This window comes from Kogia breviceps, chromosome 10 (assembly GCF_026419965.1).
Source record: "Kogia breviceps isolate mKogBre1 chromosome 10, mKogBre1 haplotype 1, whole genome shotgun sequence".
NCBI lineage: Eukaryota > Metazoa > Chordata > Mammalia > Artiodactyla > Physeteridae > Kogia > Kogia breviceps.
In genome coordinates this window covers 37,216,953-37,235,240 of record NC_081319.1, presented here as the reverse complement: position 1 = coordinate 37,235,240, position 18,288 = coordinate 37,216,953, and the positions used below count along the sequence as shown (strand labels likewise).

The window sequence follows — 18,288 nt, the reverse complement described above, 5'->3', positions numbered from 1 at the left end:
CCCGGCGCTCCTTGCTTCTGCGCCATCCATCCCCGCGCGGGGCTCTCGCCCACCAAGCCCCGCACCCCCCAGCCACCCCCAGCTTCCGCGAGGCCCAGCCCTCGTCCGTCCAGGACAGGTTACCGGACCAGCTGGAGGAGGCGCCTGTGAGCGGTGTGACCCTGTGCACCCGCCCCGTGATTCCCCCAGAGCTACCCCCAGAATTCCTTTTTGGGCTAGGGTCGCGAGGGACTCGGCGCAGTTGAGTACTCGACTAGGAAAGGGGTAAGAGTAGGGGGAGGAGCTGGGCGGTTCCCAAGCTCTCGCTTTCCAGCACCGCACCCCCGGCTGCCGCGCCCCCTGGGGCGCAAATCTACCTCCCCCTCTCCTCCGTAATCGGCTCAGCCTGGTCCCACTGACCTCCCCCTCCCCCTACAGCTGAGTCTCTTGGCACCTGGGTATGTGGGGGTGGGGAGAGGAATCCAATCTCCCTTCCCCTCCATCTGGCCCGGTGGACAAAGGGCAGGGGGACCATCTGGTCCCGCCAGGGTGGGGGAGGGGCCTTCAGTGGCGGTCCCAAGGGGCGGGGGGAGGGGCGGCGCTCTGGAGACAGCGAGAGCCTGCGGGGTCTAATTGCATCACTTTATTTCACAGACCTCTAGTCTCTGTCTCCCCACCCCCCAAAGCTCAGAGCAGGAAACTAGCTTGGCTGAGAAGACCCAGGCCCAATAACCTGGGGAGCTGTGGAGCACAGAAGAAAGTGGAAAAGCTAGGAGATCTGAGGGTCGAAGTGGTGGCCCTTCCCTTTTGTGGGCATTTCTGATCTGGGGGCCAGCTGCAACCTGTGGGTGAGTGAAGTTCAGAGCTGGCCACACCCTAAGCCTGGTAGAGGGTCTCCTGCAAGGGCTGGCCTCATGGTGTCCCCACCTTCCCAGCCATGGGGTGCTGAATGATTGGGGAGGGCAGCACGTGCCTGTGCAAGTGCTTGTGTGGGGACAGAGTATGCGTGTGTGCCTGTGCATGCAATGCAAAGCTGCTGTGAGAGTGTGCCTATCAGCCCAGAGTTGCATGTACCTGTGTGGTTGCCCCCAAGTGAAGGATCATATTTTGGAACGTAGATGACTGTAATGTGTATGCATGCATGTGGGCATGTATGTATTTGTGGCCTAAGAGGTGAAGGTAGGGGGTGTTTGTGCCCAGCAGAGCAGCCAAAGGAGGAGGTGGGAGGTGGGGAGAGGCTGGGCAGAGCAGAGGAAGGAATGCAAGCCGAGCAGGAAAGCCTATAGGCGAAGCTCATTCTAATGGATTACCCTCCACCAGATTATGTCCCTTGACTCCTGAATTTTTTTCTCTTGATTTCACCTCTTCAGTCGGTCACTGCAAGAGAAAGAAGAGGAAAAGACAGACCCTAAAAGAACTCAGATAGAAAGACACACCTGTTGGATGTGCAGGATGAGCAGGAGCCCACGGAGGAAAGGAGAGAGAATGAGTGAGAGAGAGCCCAAGGCAGGCAAGTGGCCCACCCCCATCAGCAGGGCTGCGCCTCATGCTAGCTCTTGCAGGAAATCCAGCAGCCCTGTATGCCACTCCTCGGGTTTGTCAAGGTAACAGGGGTGCCCCGCCCCCTCCATGACCAACACCCGGTGGTTGGGCAGCTGCTTCAGGTGCTCAAAGCTGGTCTGACCCATGGGGTCCTGGTCTCCATATACGATAAGAACTGAGGTCTAGAAAAAGGAAAGGGAGGCAGAGTCAACAGGGACCTGCCCCACCAGCCCCAGCCTCCTAGATATCAACTCCAGCCCTCCCCATCACTTCGGTCTCTCCCTGGGGTCACCGCAAATGACAGAGAGAGACAAGTTGGCCCAGTGCAGGGATGGTTTGGAAAGGCATGAATTTGTGCATGCCCCAGCACACAGTTTAGCACAGGGCTTGCCACAGTAATCTTCTGCCAAGTACACCGAAAGGGCGGAGTTTGGTGGTTCAGCTCCTCCCGGAAGCTACCCCTTTGGTTACCCAGTACCCAGGGCCCCGGGATGGACTGTTCCTTGCTCCTGGCAGGGACATCTCAGCCTCCCACATAGAGGTACCTTCACTCTGGCATAGTCGGCAGCATTGATTTTGTCAGTGCAGATGGGGGCCACTGGCACATAGCCCCGTATCTGGGAGCCTGGGGCCACGAGGAAGGGCAGGGAGTACATGCCACTGAACGATGGGCTGATCACGACTGGGGGGCCCATATCCAAGGCATCCACCACAGCTGCCAGAAAGCTGCTGGGGACCAGCTCCCCAATAGGGGCAGGGCCTGTTGCTTCCTTGGATCGCCCCAGACCTGCAGGGATTCAGGTGTGGGAGAGACAAAGGTGGTGAGTAGGAAAACAGGGGAGAGAGGGTCCCTTCCTCCAGGAAGCCCTCCTAGGTCAACCTCTGCTCCAGGTTCCTGCAACAGGCAGTGTTGCATGCTGTAGTTATTCTTACAGCAACCTAAGTCTGTCATATCTGTGGCAAGCATAAGGCATTTCCTTCCATGTTTGTGCTCATCTCCCCCAATACAGCGTCCTCAAAGAATCAAGCTCTGAAGCCCAGCTTGGCCAGATCCAAGTCCCAACTATCCACTATAGATTATGTAAGCTTGGGAAAGTCCCCTCAGCCCTCTCTCTACTGTTCAATTTCCCCATCTGTTAAAAGGAGATAACAAAAGTCTTCGTTGGCTTCCCTGGTGGCGCAGTGGTTGAGAATCCGCCTGCCAATGCAGAGGACGCGGGTTCGTGCCCCAGTCCAGGAGGATCCCACATGCCGCGGAGTGGCTGGGCCCGTGAGCCATGGCCGCTGAGCCTGCGCGTCCGGAGCCTGTGCTCCGCAACGGGAGAGACCACAACAGTGAGAGGCCCGCGTACCGCAAAAAAAAAAAGGTGTTTGCCATTTGAGATTGTTGTGAAAATTGAGTTAACTGCTTCAAGGCACCTGTCCCAGGGCTGGCAGGGTAGATGCCTCCAGGACAGTTCATGAGGGGCTAGCTCTGCACACATCCCTCCCCTCCAATTAGTCAGTCCCTACCTTCTGCAGAAGGATTAGTTCAAGGCCTTGGCCTTGAAGCTCAGCCCAATCCACTGTCAGAACCAATCCTGTCCCTGCCTGGAGGCCCGCCCTTGGGCACTGAAGCCATACCAGCCATGGCCAGTGAGAGGAGCAGGTTGGCCATGCTGCCACCTTCACACTTGGCACCATGGGCTGGGCCCGCCAGTTGAGGTTGTGACTGGCAGTCTTGTGCTGTTCCTCCCTCCCTCAGGATCTAAATTAGGGCTTTGTACATGGGATCATGACTGGGGGCTTAGCCACCCCCAAAGGTGCCAGGGGACTCAGTGTCACTCCTCAGGGCTTCCAACAGAGCCTGTGGTTTTGGCTATTTCAAAATATTTTACTTCTATTCGACTGAGCACCAATTATTATGTGTTAGGTACTGGCCACATACTCACATGGATAATCTCATTCCATTCTCATTAGAGCCAAACCCCAGAATGAGTTTGGTTATCTCCCATTACAGATGAGGAAACAGAGGCAGAGACACTGAGACACTGCCCCGGGCAACACAGTTAGAAGCAGCTGGGCAGTGTCCAGACCGCATCCGGATGGACTAGAGAAGCTCGAAGGCCCTTGTAGTGTGCACTGCGCCCTGTCTAGCTCAGGAGTCAGCCTGGCTAGGTCCTCCCAGTCCCCCAGCCCCCAGCCCTGGGTCCCCAGTGAGGCTCCCACAACCCCTGTCCAGAAGCCTTTCCTGGAGTTACCTGGAAGGTCAATGGCCACAGCCCGGTAGCCAGCCTGGGCCAGCCTGTGCAGCGTGCCCAGGTTCTGCCAGGTCTCGGAGGAGAAGCGTATGCCATGCAACAGCAGCACGGAGAAGCGGGTGGCCTGCCCACTGCTCGGGTGAGCCTCTCGGAAAAAGAGGCTCTGGCCCTGCACCTGGATGGTGCCCTCGTGCTGCTCCACGCCCGCCATACCTCCTGCTGTGCTGGTGAAGCACCTGTGGTTCAAGGCCAGGCTGATGAGAAGCCACAGAACACCCTGCCCAGGTGAAGCAGGGAGGCTGCCACAGACAGGGCAGGGGTCCCTCCTGGAGCATCAAGGAGGTTCCCAAAACTCTAGGAACATGCTTTGGGGTGAGGAAGATATAGGTGTTATTTCTGTGTCTGCCACTACCTAATTGCCTTGGTTTCCTCATCTGAAATATGGGACATTAAAGCCTACCTCAAGAATTTATGAGTTAAAAAAAAAAGAAAAAATTGATAATTGATGGTGCCTGCCTTTGGAAAGAACTTAATACATGGGTCTCCCATTACAATTTTTGTTCCCATTGTTTTTATCCTTTTCTACAAATGGGGATAATACAATAGTACTAGCTCCTAGGTGGTTGATAGGATTAAACGAGGCCAGGCATGTAAAACACTCACCAGTGCCTAGCACATAGTAAGCGTAGTAAATGTACCAACAGCAATCAACAGTAAGTAGCTGACTATTTTGCTTTTCAACATTTTCCTCTTCCAGCCACTGTTATAGGTCGTAGGTTGGCATCGCAGGCCGAAGAGGATAGGGGTTGGAGTAAAAAAATCTGTTTTCCGGAGCCGGAAACTGGAGCGCTGAGCAGGGAAAGGCTTTGAAGTTCCGGCCTGCGAGGGAAGCGAGGTGCTCAGCGCGCTGCCCTCTGGGGCCCAACGCACTGACGCCGCGGCCAGGGGCGCGGACACCGGCGCCGCCACTGCTCGCTCTGTCCCCTCCAAGGACCTCGGTTGTGGATCGCAGGGTCTGGTAGGGTGCATACAGAGGGGGTGGGGGCAGACCCGAGGAAGGGGGCCTGGGGAGCCGAGATGGGCAGAGAAGAAACTTGGGGTAGGTGGGGGTGGGTTCTAACTGGAGAGAGGAAGAGAGGGTTGGGGCGCGCAGGGCAGGTACCTGGGGAGCTGCGTGGGCTCTCGCAAATAGGAGGCGGGCGAGTGCAGGCGGCGACTGGGGCCCGGGGCGGGGAAGCAGGGAGGTGGCCCTCCGGAGGGCGAGGGCCGGGCCGTGCTCCGGGGCGCCCGCTTGTGGGCACAAGCCGTCTCAGGGCCGACGGGTGCTGCTAGACCCATCCTTCTTCTCACAGCTGTCTCAGTTTCCCCACGCCACTCAGCCCCACGTGCCCCAAGCACCGGACTGGGTCCGGCCCCGAGACCCTCAGCGACCTGTTCCACATGCATATGGTGTGGCTTGAGAAGGAGGGTTCCTTTGGGGTCTCATCCTTCCTGTTCCCTCCCCCTTCCTCCCCACCCCCTCATCCCCAGCCTGGGCTGCCCAAACCCAAAGTCGTCAGTCTGGCATATGGTTGAGGCCCAACAGGTTTGAATGCGAAGCTTTGCCATTGCCCAGCCTTGATCGTTTTCCCAACGCCTCCGAGCCTATTTCCTTGCCTGTAGAATGAGTGTGATGTTGCCTACCTCACAGAGTGCTAATAAGGAGTGAATGCTGCGTGTTCTGTGCAGCCTCCCTTTTCCAGGCCTGCCCACACAGGCCAGGGACAGATCAGATGTTGGCCACATGTCACCAACCAGGATAAGTGATATATAGAGACGTGAAGGAGCCTAGAGGCCACCCCGGGCTCTGACCGAATGATCGAGCGCGTGTGTGTTTGCAGGGGTCAGGGAAGTGGATGGCCAGAGACCTGGGGCTGCTGCATAACAGTACTAATATCTGGCAGTTACACAGCGAGGCTTCCGCTCCAGACACTGTTCTCAGGCTTGACCGATCCTTCAGTCCTTAAGACAGGCCTCTGTGGTGGTGACAACCCTTTGTGGTCCTTAAGACAACCCTTATCCTTAACCCTGCTGTACAGACCGGAGACTGAGCAAGGGTGGAAACGTGCCGGTGGGAAGAAGTCGACTGGCTCTCCCCCGGCTGTCAGGCCGAAAACAATCCGGAAAATCTGAACGGGGGAACTGGGCGCCGAGCCTCTGTGCTTTGGGGCGCCGCCCCCAGTGCCCCCTCCAACTCGGCTACTAGGCGTGGACCCGAGACCGCGGACTGCGCAGGCGCGCGGAGGCTCGCAGCCGCCCGCAGAGAGGCGGAGGGTGAGGCAACGCCGACGTCTAGGGGCTGTTTAGCGCTGGTTGCACCTGAGCGGAGCCCGCCCCGTGGTGGCAGACCCGGTCATCCCTTTCGGCCCGGTGAGTGTCCCCGGGGAGTGAGGCCAGCAGGGTGCCCGGGGGCGGGCCATCCTTGCCCCGCCCCTTGCCCCCGGAGCCCTGGGACAGAGTCCTGCTGGGAGGGGCTCGCGCTGGGGCAGCGAGTATGTTTGTGTTCGTGTGTAAAGTGTGCGCGCCCGCGCGTTTGTCAGCGTGTGTTCTTGGGGGTCTGGGTGTACGTGTATGTGTGTGGTGTATCGCTGTTTCTGTGTGCCTTTGTTGGGGGTGGTATGTCAGCCTGTCTGCCCACTTGTGTCTGTGTATGTCTACTGTGTGAATTTCTGTGTGCGTGTGATTTTAAGGGTGTATATCTATCTGTGTGTCTGTGTGTGTATTTCTGAGGGTCTGTGTTTGGGTGTCCGTCTGTCTGCCTGTGCCTGTGTATTTCTTGTGTGTGTGTGTAGTTCTGGGGTTGTGTGTATGACTAGGTGCTTGAAATACGAGGGTCTTCATATGGTTTTGAAAGCGTGTGTGTGTCTACCTGCCCCTCTGCCTTCCTGACAGCTGAATGTGTGCGTGACTTTGAGGGTATTTCAAGGTATCGATTGTGCAGAGGCCCGTGCGTGTGCAAGGAGGCTGCGTGTGTGTGCAGGGAATAGCTTGTACAAAGGAAAAGCATTCGGGGACAAGAGTTTGTGTGCACGTCTGTACACCTGTGTGTCATTGTCGTTGAGTATGCCAAGGACCTAACGCGGATACAGCGCCTCCCTCCCCTCCCCCCATATCTGTACTGTTGTCTAGTGCTCCAGCTGCTTGGGTCGCCAAATCAATGGCTGAAGTCCCGCCCCTCCCTACCGGGAGAGGTGCCCCAGGGCACCAGGCCCACCAGAGGATAGGTTCAGCACGGATGCTCAGCCTGGTGGGAACCTAGGCTGCTGCGTTGGAGGCTTGCGTCCGAGGCTGGTCTTGGTCAGAAAGAAGAGAGTAGCGTGCTTTTCCTCCACTCAGCACCTGGTCCTCCATCAGCCCCAGAGGGGCTGCCACTGCCCAGTCACCACCTGACCCTTGAGCCTGGGGGTGGGGGCTTGGGCAACAAGCCTTCTCATTCTGGGAGAGGTGGGGGGTGGGGGGGTCCAAGGTGATTCCCCAGCCCTGAATTCCGGCCAGTGCCCAGCTGACACTCAATAAAGACCTGTTTACTGGAATCTGGGAACAAGGCAGGCCTGCTCACCCTAGACCCAAGAAATGATAAGACAGCCCCTGATCAGGTCCACTGTATTACCGAAATCTCACAGGAGTCTTGGGAGGGCAGCTGCCAGGTTATCCTCCCCATTTTACTGACAAACAAGGCACACAGCCAGGAATTGGAAGAACAGAGTCTCAAAGGCAGGGCTAGCTGCTCTGTCTGGGTCCTGGGTTTTGAGGTCTGTCTTCTGGGCTGGCAAAGGACTCAGACTAGAGGAGTCCATGAAGCAAGTCATTTGGCGTGAAGCTGGGGGTTGGGAGGCATTTGTCTCTCCAGCCTCCATGCCTCCCTTTCCACTTCTGGATGTGCCATGCTTCTCCCTAGCCCCATACCCCCTCATGCCTAGGCATTTCCTCCATCAAGGATATTCTGCATGAGCTCTCTTCCCACTTAATCAGCTGGGGTAGAGCATTAAATACTCCCATCAATGGTAAAACATTCTGATTTTAACATTATTATATACAGTGTGATAAAAAGAACCATTTCAAAACATGCCCTCAGTGGGACATTGCTTTACTCTTTGATGTCTTTCACCTTTGATGACCCTCAGCACTCTGTCCACCAGTTCATCCGACACCTCACAGCCTTGGTTTCCTCCGTGGCAAACTGAGTGTGGCCTTGTAGTTAGGACCCCAGCCCTGGGCTCAAGTCCCAGTTCCCCTGCTTGCCTCTGTGCACTTTGGATAAGAGAATTTACCTCTCTGAGCTTCAGTTTCCTCATTTATAAGAGACCTATAATATCTGCTCTCTAGTGTTTTTGTGTGGGTTCATGAGTCGTTAACATGTGAAGGGCCAAGCACAGGGCCTGGCTGTCATAAGCACTTGATGAATGGAAGTGGTTTTAGCTGGCACAAGGATGATGGTGGCCACTGATGCCAGGGGGACATCTCAGATGCTCCTCACACTTTGGGGTATCTGAGGCCTTGCCCTGGCATGTGGAGTAGTTGGGTGTGAACCCTCAGATCCTTGCCGGGAGCAGAGGAAAGGGCAAGGGCTGAGCTTTTCCTCTGCTGGGAGCTCCTGGGTGGGATTTGAGAATGGGGTCCCGGGGACCTTGCCGGGGCTCAGCCCTACCCTCTTCTCCCTCTCCTCTCCTCCTCCAGACTGTGGTACAGACCTCCATGACCCGGTCCCAGGTTGCCCTGCTGGGCCTGGGCCTGCTGTTCATGCTGCTACTGTATGTGGGGCTGCCAGGACCCCCTGAGCAGACCTCCTGGCTCTGGGGAGACCCCAATGTCACGATCCTGGCTGGTCTCACCCCTGGCAGCTCCCCCATTTTTTACCGCGAGGTGCTCCCACTTCACCGGGCCCGCAGGTGGGTGCTGACTCCAGGGTGTAGTGAAAGGACTAGGCCCAAGGGGAGTCCCTCTGTGGGTCCCCCAGCTCAGTTCAAAGTGCTCAGGGCCTGGGAGGGCAGTGGGAGAAGCCTGGGAAGAAAGAACCCCCAGAACACATACTCCCCTGTGTGCCCACAGGGTGGATGTGGTGCTGCTCCATGGAAAGGCCTTTAACTCCCGGACGTGGGAGCAGCTGGGCACACTGCAGCTGCTGGCGCAGAGGGGCTACCGGGCCGTGGCCCTTGACCTCCCAGGTGAGAGCCCCCACCCCTGGGTCTAAGGAGGTAACGTGCAGCAAGGACATGGGGACAGCATGCCAGAGCGGAGAACTGGAGGAGTAGGAAAGCCCTAAGATGTGGCTGGGGAGCATCTGGACCCCAGTGTCTGAACAAGCAGTGGCAAGTCACAACACAAAGTGTCAACATGAAAAGCTCTGTGTTCTTTATTTTCTACGTTGAAAACTACAGTGTGGATTGTTGCATGTCACAGAGCCGTTAGCAACATGACCTGCCTCACAAGTGATTGCATGGGGAGATCTCAACTGTCCTTTTTATGACAAACTAGGTAGCTTTTTGTTTTTTCAGCTATACAAATGATTTTTGCTATTATTCTTGTCATTAAAAAATCAACCAAGAGTGATGCCCTCAGAGACCCATGCCATGTTTCTCTCCCTCTCACTTCTCTAAGCAGTTTGAGGGTGCCAGACCCACTTTGGGCGTTTCCTTACCTAGAGATACAGGGTTGTTTGGTGGAGGCTGTAAACATGACTGGTGTCCTGCCATCTTAGTGAATCTATCTGCAGCCTAGTTTTCTTCTCCTCTACCATGTCTCATGGGTCATGCCAGGCACTGTGACCCTCCCTCTCCGTAGTGTGTGCCATCAGAGAGATGAACAGGTTTTATCTGGCCAGTGCTCGACTGGTGGCTTTGTAGGCTGCTTTAGAGTTTTCAGTGTCAGTTGAAATGCTCACGTAAGGAAGCTGAAGCATCTTTGGACATGCTTCTTTGAGCATGTGGGCAATAATTTCTGTAGGGTAGCCATCAAGGCCAGTTGATGGGTCAAAGGACACACATTTAAAGTTTTTTGACGAATATTATCTTATCCTCCAAAAATGCTGTGTGGATTTACCCTCCAGTCATGTACAAAAGTGTCCATTTTTCCACGTCTTCCTTAACACTGCGTATTATCAGTCATTTTAGTTTTGCCAACATGATGAATGAAAGATGGTTTTCTAGCAGCCCTATCACAGTACAAAAATAACGTCTAGGCAGTTTGGGGTAGCAGATGCTATATGCCACTACCCCCCATCTCTTTCCCCCACTATGGTGGGCAGGAAGTCCTGACCTCCTTCCCAGCCTCCCTCAGCTGGTGCCTTCTGCTGTTCCCAGGTTTTGGGAACTCGGCACCTTCGAAGGAGGCAAGCACAGAGGCAGGGCGGGCACAGCTGTTGGAGCGAGTGCTGCAGGACCTAGAGGTGCAGAATGTCGTGTTGGTGAGCCCTTCACTGAGTGGCTGCTATGCCCTGCCCTTCCTGATGCAAGGCCACCACCAGCTGCATGGATTCGTGCCCATTGCACCTGCCTCCACCCAGAACTACACCCAAGAACAATTCCAGGCCGTGAAGGTACTGGGAGGAGGGTCTCCAAAAGTCCTGGCTTCCTGTCCCTGGCTCAAGTCATGGGGGGAAAGGCCTCAGGTCTTACTTGGAGGACACATGGCCCCATCCTTGATCTGGATGGGAGAAATGGGGTGTATAGGGAAGATTTCCTAAGGAGGTGGCTTGAGGGCCAGTCCCCATCAGGCCCCAGGATTACAGCCCCTTGCCTTGCCCTGCAGACCCCGACTCTCATCCTGTATGGGGAGCTGGACCGCGTCCTGGCTTGGGAGTCACTGCGGCAGCTCCGCCACCTGCCTAACCACTCGGTGGTGAAGCTGCGCGATGCAGGCCATGCCTGCTACCTCCACAAACCACAAGACTTCCACCTCGTCCTCCTTGCCTTCCTTGACCATCTGCCTTGAGCTCACCACTGTCCAGGCCCCAGGCCTGGCCTGAGCTTGGAGGATCTGGACCAGTCTCCACCAGGGAGGCAGCCCCTGGGGTTGGAGGGCAGAGGCCAGAGGACCTCTCATTTCATCTCAGAGGCACAATAAAAAGAGCATTTTTGTCATGCCTAGGGAGTGACAGGTCCTGTTTCCTGGCATTGCTGCAGGTGGGGTTAGAGTTGGAGGCAAGTCTGGGACTGCTTTGGGACTGAGCTGGAGGGATTGCTCCAGAAGTCTGGGAAGGCTAAGGACATGCGCTACTTACTAGATGGCTGCTGAGTGGCTACTCTGACTCAGTTTCCTCATCTGTAAAATGGGCATGATGGTAACACCTAGCTCAGAAAGTGGTTTTAGGATTGAGTCTGGTTAAGCAGAGCACTTGGCCATACTGGGCTGGTGGCGTGGGAGTGTCATGGAGAGGAAGTGTTACTACTGCTGAATGACCACTGGGATTGGTGGGAAATCAGGGTCTAGCAGCTGAGTTGAGTGAGTCAGGAATAGAGGACCTATGGCCGAATGGAGCAAGATTTGTAAAGGTGGGGTGGAGAATGTGGTTTAACAGGTAGCACAGTATTGGGAAGAGGGAAATTTCCCCCTCTACCCCTCTTGAGTTCTTGGCTGGACTAACAATAAAATTGACACAAAACAGATTAATAGGAGAAAAATTTTAATCATGTGCAAGGAGGTCTCATAGAAATGGGGCCTAAGAAGTGGCCAGAGCAGGCAGCTTTTATACTTTTTAGACAAAGAATAAATTTGTGAGGACTTGACAGGACAAAGAAGCATATTTTGGATGCTCAATTAGTAAAGAATCTAAACAGAGTAGGCTTGGGGGTAGTAAATTAAAGAATTAACAAGGTTCGTTTATACAGGCTTCTCAGCCTGAATTCCCTATCTCCGGAAATCAGGGTGTCCTACCTCCAGATGCAGGGAGTGTACCTTTCACATAGAGATTGATTTTTTTGTTTTCAGGGAGATAGAAAGGAGGGTCAGAATGTCTTTCTTGCATTGGACATTTCTCAAGTGACTTTAATTCAAAATAATCAACATGCCACTGAGGCACATTTTGGGATGGGCTACCCTGGGCCCCAACAATAGCATTGTTGGTGAACCACCAAGCCTGCTTGCCCCTGGGAATCTGTGGGTCAGCAGTCTGACTTAAACCTCACAACGGTTGGATGGACCCTACCCTACTCTGCCAGCCTGCCTCTGCTGTGCCCAGAGGTTGAAGTCTTCAACCCCACCCCTCCCCAAGCTGATTCAGCCCCTGGAACAGAGAGCAGAACTGGCTGAGAGTACAAAGGACAGCCGGACACACAAATGGGCAGCTACAACTATGTGCAGCCTGTGGGTGGCCAGTGGGACACTTGTGCCTCTTTATCTTCCCTCTCCAGTGGCTGCAGAAGAGCCAGGGAGCCTGGCACAGGGTCAGCCAAGAAGGTGCCACACGTATGCTTTTGTGCAGTTTCCCACCTCTCATTCTGTTGTATAGCGTCACGATTACATTGTCTCATCGTGCCATCCTCTGTCATACCCAACCACCATCTCACACTCACATTGTCATAAACAGTCACCCACTGATACACAGATTTGCCTACACAGTGGTGCGACCACACATGCGCCCATCCGTTCATTTATCCTTCATTCCTGACACGCTGTCCGTCTGTTCTGTGCCCTGCCAGGAACGGAATCCTGCGGGTACATGGACCAGCTTCTTGGAGCTCACAGATATTAACCAATAACCTCTCCACACAGGGAGCATTGAGGCAGTCAGGGAGGCCGCCCCTGAAGAGCTGAGGCGTGAGGAGGGGAGAAGTCCAAGACTCGCGGGAGGGGGTGGTGGAGCAGGCCGGGCCCAGACTCAGCAGGACTTTTCAAAGCTGTACTCTGAGAGCGAGGGTGCGCTCAAGTGTGCAGCTGCGAAGTTTCCGGTCAGTGCCCGCCTTCCTCCCTTCTGGCCCAATCGGGAGGTTGCAGGAGGTGGGGCGCGCTGCCCAGGGCCAAGGGCGGGGCCAGCCTGTATCTCGCAGTCGGCCGCAGGGCGGAGACGGCGGCAGAGGCGGCTGCCCTGGGGTGGGCGCCTGAATCCCGGCCTCATGTAAGTGGCGGAGGCTGGTGCCACTGGCTGGCGGAGACGCCCACGCTCTCTGGGCCTTAGCGATTGGGACGGACCTGATTCGCAGTCTTCGGTCCCGCCCTGCGAGGTCCGGCCACGTGGTGGGCGGACCGCGGCAGTTCTGATCCGGAGACCTGGCAGGACCCGGAGTCCCGCCCACAGTCCAGGGCGGACGCCGAGAGGGGTGCGCGGGACTAAGGCCAGCAGAGAGCGAGGTGGGGGGCCGTGGAGAGGGGTAGAGGGATTTGGGGCTCCCTGACCTGAAATCTGGGCAACTGGGAGAATTTTTTTGAGGAGGGCGGGGGCAGTCAATGTCTGGGTTCAAACGTGGCTCAGCTACTTTCTAGGTGTCTCTGAATCTCTCTTAGCTTTTTCCTCTGTAATGTGGGCTTTCAGAGGCACGAACTTCATGGGGCTCCTTGGGGGATTAAATAAGGAAATGTGTTGAAAGTGGCCAGCACAGCGCCTGAAACAGAATGGGGGCTCTGTAACTGGGGGCTCCGAAACAAGGTGTCCTCTCCCTGCGGGGCGGCCGGGGAACCGCCCTGGGGAGGGACTGCGTGTAAATGGAGCCCACCAGCCCCAGCGGCGGGGAGGGGTAGGTAGCCACTCGCTTTGCCCCTAGCTCACCACGGCAGGGCAGCGCCATGGCCAGCAAGCGTCGTGAGGGCGAGCACCCATCCGTGACGCTCTTCCGTCAGTACCTGCGCATCCGCACCGTCCAGCCTGAGCCCGACTACGGTGAGAACGCGGCGGTTCCAGGAGGACCTGTGGTGGGGCATCAGGGGCGGGGACTGTGCTCTAAACCAGGCGCCAACTCCTGTCACCCAGCTGAGCCTAATCTGCCTCAAATGGCGCCTCCATTCCTCTTAGCCATTCCCTAGGTCAGCAGACTGCTCAGCATCCCCTCCAGGCTGTGCTGCTCCAAAAGTTACAACTGGCAGTTAAATAGGGAACAACTTCACCTCACCCTCCAGCACTTGGGGTTGGGGAAGGGAAGAAGCCCCCGGAAGCCTACTGGGGCTGAACAAAGGCCACAGACCTTCAGGGAATCAGGCTTGGTGGCTGGGACCTGTGTACCTGGGTCCAATCCAAATCCCTGCTCTGTGATTTACCAGCTGGGAGATGGTGGGTGAGCCTCATGTCTCTGTGCCAGTTTCCCCATCTTTAAGGAAGGTAACAATGACACCTGCTTCTCACTCTGGACTTCCCACCTGGCCTTCCACAAAGGGTCACTGGCCAAAAATGTCTTCTTCCTTGGGGACAGAGATGCAAATGTCTCTGATGGATGTGGAATTGTGTTGAGGCAGGGGTCTGCTCCCTTCTCTGGATGTACCCCCAGCTCTGCCTGGGCCCATGGGAGGTGTGGGGAGGCAGAAGCAGCAGCAAGGCTCTCTGTGTCCCCAGAGGCTGCCGTGGCCTTCCTTGAGGAGAGAGCCTGCCAACTGGGCCTGGGCTGTCAGAAAGTGGAGGTGAGCCTGTGGCCCTGAATGGGTAGGGGAGGTGGGCCTGGGACAGCTCCTCACCGTGCACTGACGACCCCTCCTCCTGGTCCTCTCCAGGTGGCAGCTGGCCGTGTGGTGACTGTGCTGACCTGGCCAGGCACCAACCCCAGACTCTCTTCCCTCTTGCTCAACTCCCACACCGATGTGGTGCCTGTCTTCAAGGTGCGGGGGGTGTAGGGAGTGGAACACCCTTGGGGACAAAGATGGTACAGATCCCCCATTCGACTGCAGGGATCCCACAATTCTGGTCCTGACACTGATTCGATCGCATAGAGCATTACTCCACTCAATCAAGCAGCCTCTGCCCAGTAGCCATTCCATGCCAGGGATGGGGTAGGCGAGAGGGTGGTGGTGGGGTTGGGAGGCAAAGATGAGGGATGGCTGTCAGCTGCCCTCTTCAACCCTACGTGGGCTCCTAGGGCACCTGCTCCCTGGGCAGGGCCACAGGTGAGCAGAGTGGATTAACGACTACATTTGGTGCTTGGGTCCCTCTTCCTGCCCCTGCCCCCAGGAACATTGGAGTCATGACCCCTTTGAAGCCTTCAAGGATGCTGACGGCTACATCTATGGCAGGGGCACCCAGGACATGAAGTGTGTCAGCATCCAGTGAGTGTCCTTCATTCCCAGTTTCCCCACTGGCCCGTTGGATTGACCCAGGACCCCGGTGTGATTGAGAACATCAAGGCCAAGGAACATCTTGACCCCTTACCTTGGGCAGGAATGCCTGTTATGACCATTGCATGGATGGGGAGACAGGGACAGAGACTTTCTGGAGTCACCTGCTAGGCTGTGGCAGAGCAGGGCCCAAGGCTGCAGCCTGCCTGCTTTAGCATCTGATGGCTCCCCCTCAGCACTTGGCTTACACCCTCTCACTGCCCTTCAGGTACCTGGAGGCTGTGAGGAGGCTGAAGGTTGAGGGCCACCATTTCCCCAGAACCATCCACATGACCTTTGTGCCAGGTAGGAGTGGCTTGAGGAGGGGCACCTGCAGGGGTGGGGAGAGTGTTGGGGCACCCCCACCTCACATTCCTGCTGCTTTTACAGATGAGGAGATTGGGGGTCACCAAGGCATGGAGCTGTTTGTGAAGCGGCCCGAGTTCCAGGCCCTGAGGGTTGGCTTCGCCCTGGATGAGGGTGAGCAGGGTGGCAGGACACTGAATGGCCAGCAGGGGATAGGGAGGCTGCTAGTGGGGGCTGGGTCACTCCACCCTCTCATCTCAGGCCTGGCCAACTTTTTCCTCCTCAGGCCTGGCCAACCCCACTGACGCCTTCACTGTCTTTTACAGTGAGCGGAGCCCTTGGTGTGAGTATGCACTTGGACGTTGGGGGTCACTGTGCAGATGGGAGACTGGGCCAGAAGGGGCAGGGGCCCGCCAAGGGTTCCACAGCAGGTTGGGGCCTGAGTAGGCCTTGAACCCAGGGCCTCTGCCTCCCAGCCCCTTCCTACCTGGGCATCTCTGTCCTGAGCTTCTGAAAGGAGGCCCTAACTATGGGCAGAAACCAGCTCTACATTGTGCATTCTGAGGCGGGCAGAGACCTGGCAGAGGAGCCTGGAATGAGGGGAAGACCCCGGGCCCACCCCAGGGCTGGTTGCTTTTCCAGCCTCTCCCATACTGAAGACACCCCTTTCCCCCTGCCTCTCCCAGGGGTGCAGGTCACAAGCACCGGGAAGCCAGGCCACGGCTCACGATTCATTGAGGACACAGCAGCAGAGAAGCTGGTGTGTGGCATACGGGGAGGGAGTTTGGGAGTTCCCAAGGCTCTGTCCCGGGGCCACTCTCACATCTAACCTCACACTCTCCTAGCACAAGGTTGTGAGCTCCATCCTGGCTTTTCGGGAGAAGGAGAGGCAGAGGTGAGGCAGCCTGGGAAAGGGCACGGGGCTCTGGGAGGCTACGCAGGAGAGGAGGGGGCTGAGCCTCCTTTTTATCTGTTCTTCCCCCTTGCTGCTGCTGCCCCTGCCCCCCACCACAGGCTGCAATCAGACCCTGAGCTGAAGCAGGGGGCCGTAACCTCCGTGAACCTGACTAAGCTGGAGGGCGGTGTAGCCTATAATGTGGTACCTGCCACTATGAGCGCCAGCTTTGACTTCCGCGTCGCACCAGATGTGGACCTGAAGGTGCCATCTCCACCTGGGTTTGGAGGAGGGAGCCTGGGTCCTCAGCCCTGTCCTAGGGACTCAGGGAGAGCCTGAGGGGTCAGCTCATCTTCCTTCTCACAGGCTTTCGAGGAGCAGCTACAGGGCTGGTGCCAGGCAGCTGGCGAAGGGGTCACCTTCGAGTTTGCTCAGGTGTGGACTGGGGAACCTACAACAGGGGAGTTGTAGGAGCTGGGGAGGCTGGGCTTGCCGCATGTGTCACTGTAGGAGTGTACATTTGGTGTGCCTGCATACATCCTGGCTTTAGCTGTGAGAGACATGTTTTGTTCACCAACAAGCGTTACTTGTGTAGGCCACTGTTGGGTGCTGGGGAATACTAGGGAGTGAAATTAGACAAGTTTTTGCTCTCATAGTCCTTACACAATGAAGGGAGGAATAGACATGAATCAAAAAATTATGCATTACTTTTATATAAGTATGAACACATGTGGTCCAGGAAGGGGTGGGACCTCATAACTGTGAACCTGCAATTGGAGTATTTGACCAGTCTGAGAGGTCTGGGAGTGCCATCTTGAGGAAGGGGCGCTTGGGAAGTATCTGAGGATGGACAGGAAGTGGAGGGCAGAGAAGGTCCCAGGTCTGTGACCTTTGAGAGACTGAGCGGGCCTGTTGCTGGACTGGCCAGCTGGATGTCTGGGTAGGTGGGTGTGTGCCCCGTGCCAGGCACAGCCTACCCTATGAAGAATAGGGCAAGATGCCCAGGCCTTGTCCTGATCCTGCCATCCTTCTCCCTGCAGAAATGGACAGAGCCCCGAGTGACATCTACTGATGATTCAGACCCCTGGTGGGCAGCTTTTAGTGGGGTCTGCAAGGACATGTGAGCACACTGGCCAGCGCCCCTCTCCCCTTCCCTCCCTCCCACCTTCCTTTGCTCCTTCAACCCTTCCCTTGCCCTCTCCCCTCTCTGCCTCCACATTCACAAGGTTCTTCCCTCTGCAGGAACCTCACCCTGGAGCCGGAGATCTTCCCCGCTGCCACAGACAGCCGCTACCTTCGCGCGGTGAGCTGCTTGCAGTAGGGGGGGCAGTGGAATGGTCCTGGGTGCTGGCCTTGCCCCTAACGGCTCCTGTCACCCCCTGCAGGTGGGGGTCCCAGCTCTGGGCTTCTCACCCATGAACCACACACCCGTGCTGCTCCACGACCACGATGAACGGCTGCATGAGGCCGTGTTCCTTCATGGGATCGACATATACACTCGGCTGCTACCTGCCCTGGCCAGTGTGCCCACCCTGCCCAGTGAAAGCTGAGCCCTGCACTCTCCAACCTCCACCCCTGATCAGTGCCAAGGACCCTTCTTCCCTCCTGCCCAGCAATAAAGTCTGTGTAGACAGGGACCACTTCTGAAGTACTAACAGCAAGGATGTTCATGAAGCAGGGTTTCAAAGATAATAGTAACACCTATTTCAGAGATGAGGGATCATATACCATGGGTTGCACCTGTTGCCTCAGCATAATAACTCTTTGGGCCTCCCCATTGCCCAAAGTTGGACTACAAATGAAGACCTAGTGTGACCAGGAACAGTGCTTCACTGGCTGCTCTGAGGGCTAAGACTCTGCTGGTGAAGCAGGTGATCCAGGGGGCAAAGAATACAGCACAGTCATGTAAGGCAGTGTCACCACTGCTTGGCCTCCCAGGAGCCCTAGAACTTGGGGGAATGTACAACTCAGAGCAGTGAATGCTGGCCAGGCATGCTAGGAACCTAGAGCTCCCCAGGCCAGAGTGCAGAATTCTTCTGGGTCCTCCCCTTTCTTCTG

At 56.4% G+C, this 18,288-nt stretch overlaps 3 protein-coding genes across 3 annotated transcripts; 2 read left to right on the top strand and 1 right to left on the bottom strand.

The window, feature by feature from the left end:
- Positions 1-606: 606 nt before the first annotated feature.
- Positions 607-5,207, bottom strand: ABHD14B (abhydrolase domain containing 14B). The gene is made up of 4 exons (XM_059075301.2): positions 4,924-5,207; positions 3,762-3,997; positions 2,067-2,308; positions 607-1,703 (listed from the first exon to the last, which is right to left on the bottom strand). The coding sequence occupies exons 1-4, from the start codon at positions 5,205-5,207 to the stop codon at positions 1,524-1,526; spliced, it is 942 nt and encodes a 313-aa protein (XP_058931284.1). The 3' UTR covers positions 607-1,523.
- A 3,108-nt stretch (positions 5,208-8,315) lies between these two features.
- Positions 8,316-10,882, top strand: ABHD14A (abhydrolase domain containing 14A). The gene is made up of 4 exons (XM_059075302.2): positions 8,316-8,689; positions 8,850-8,965; positions 10,100-10,335; positions 10,548-10,882. The coding sequence occupies exons 1-4, from the start codon at positions 8,412-8,414 to the stop codon at positions 10,728-10,730; spliced, it is 813 nt and encodes a 270-aa protein (XP_058931285.1). The 5' UTR covers positions 8,316-8,411; the 3' UTR covers positions 10,731-10,882.
- Positions 10,883-10,986: 104 nt separating this feature from the next.
- ACY1 (aminoacylase 1) lies at positions 10,987-17,887 on the top strand. The gene is made up of 15 exons (XM_059075278.2): positions 10,987-13,085; positions 13,496-13,611; positions 14,278-14,342; positions 14,433-14,537; positions 14,887-14,981; positions 15,259-15,335; positions 15,420-15,509; positions 15,622-15,678; positions 16,022-16,095; positions 16,181-16,230; positions 16,350-16,494; positions 16,597-16,665; positions 17,271-17,350; positions 17,473-17,533; positions 17,616-17,887. Exons 2-15 carry the CDS (start codon positions 13,518-13,520, stop codon positions 17,778-17,780), a joined length of 1,227 nt encoding a protein of 408 aa, XP_058931261.1. The 5' UTR covers positions 10,987-13,085; positions 13,496-13,517; the 3' UTR covers positions 17,781-17,887.
- Positions 17,888-18,288: the final 401 nt, after the last annotated feature.

Excerpts from the sequence above, each read along its gene's own strand:
- ABHD14B (XM_059075301.2), bottom strand. The coding sequence starts at position 5,207 with ATGCATGTGGAACAGGTCGCTGAGGGTCTCGGGGCCGGACCCAGTCCG. Across the intron at positions 2,309-3,761 it reads TGTGGCCATTGACCTTCCAG|GTCTGGGGCGATCCAAGGAA; the intron begins GTAACTCCAGGA and ends GAATCCCTGCAG. Across the intron at positions 1,704-2,066 it reads CCGACTATGCCAGAGTGAAG|ACCTCAGTTCTTATCGTATA; the intron begins GTACCTCTATGT and ends TCCTTTTTCTAG.
- ABHD14A (XM_059075302.2), top strand. The coding sequence starts at position 8,412 with ATGGGGTCCCGGGGACCTTGCCGGGGCTCAGCCCTACCCTCTTCTCCC. Across the intron at positions 8,690-8,849 it reads CCACTTCACCGGGCCCGCAG|GGTGGATGTGGTGCTGCTCC; the intron begins GTGGGTGCTGAC and ends GTGTGCCCACAG. Across the intron at positions 10,336-10,547 it reads AACAATTCCAGGCCGTGAAG|ACCCCGACTCTCATCCTGTA; the intron begins GTACTGGGAGGA and ends CTTGCCCTGCAG.
- ACY1 (XM_059075278.2), top strand. The coding sequence starts at position 13,518 with ATGGCCAGCAAGCGTCGTGAGGGCGAGCACCCATCCGTGACGCTCTTC. Across the intron at positions 14,982-15,258 it reads ATGAAGTGTGTCAGCATCCA|GTACCTGGAGGCTGTGAGGA; the intron begins GTGAGTGTCCTT and ends ACTGCCCTTCAG. Across the intron at positions 16,666-17,270 it reads TCACCTTCGAGTTTGCTCAG|AAATGGACAGAGCCCCGAGT; the intron begins GTGTGGACTGGG and ends TTCTCCCTGCAG.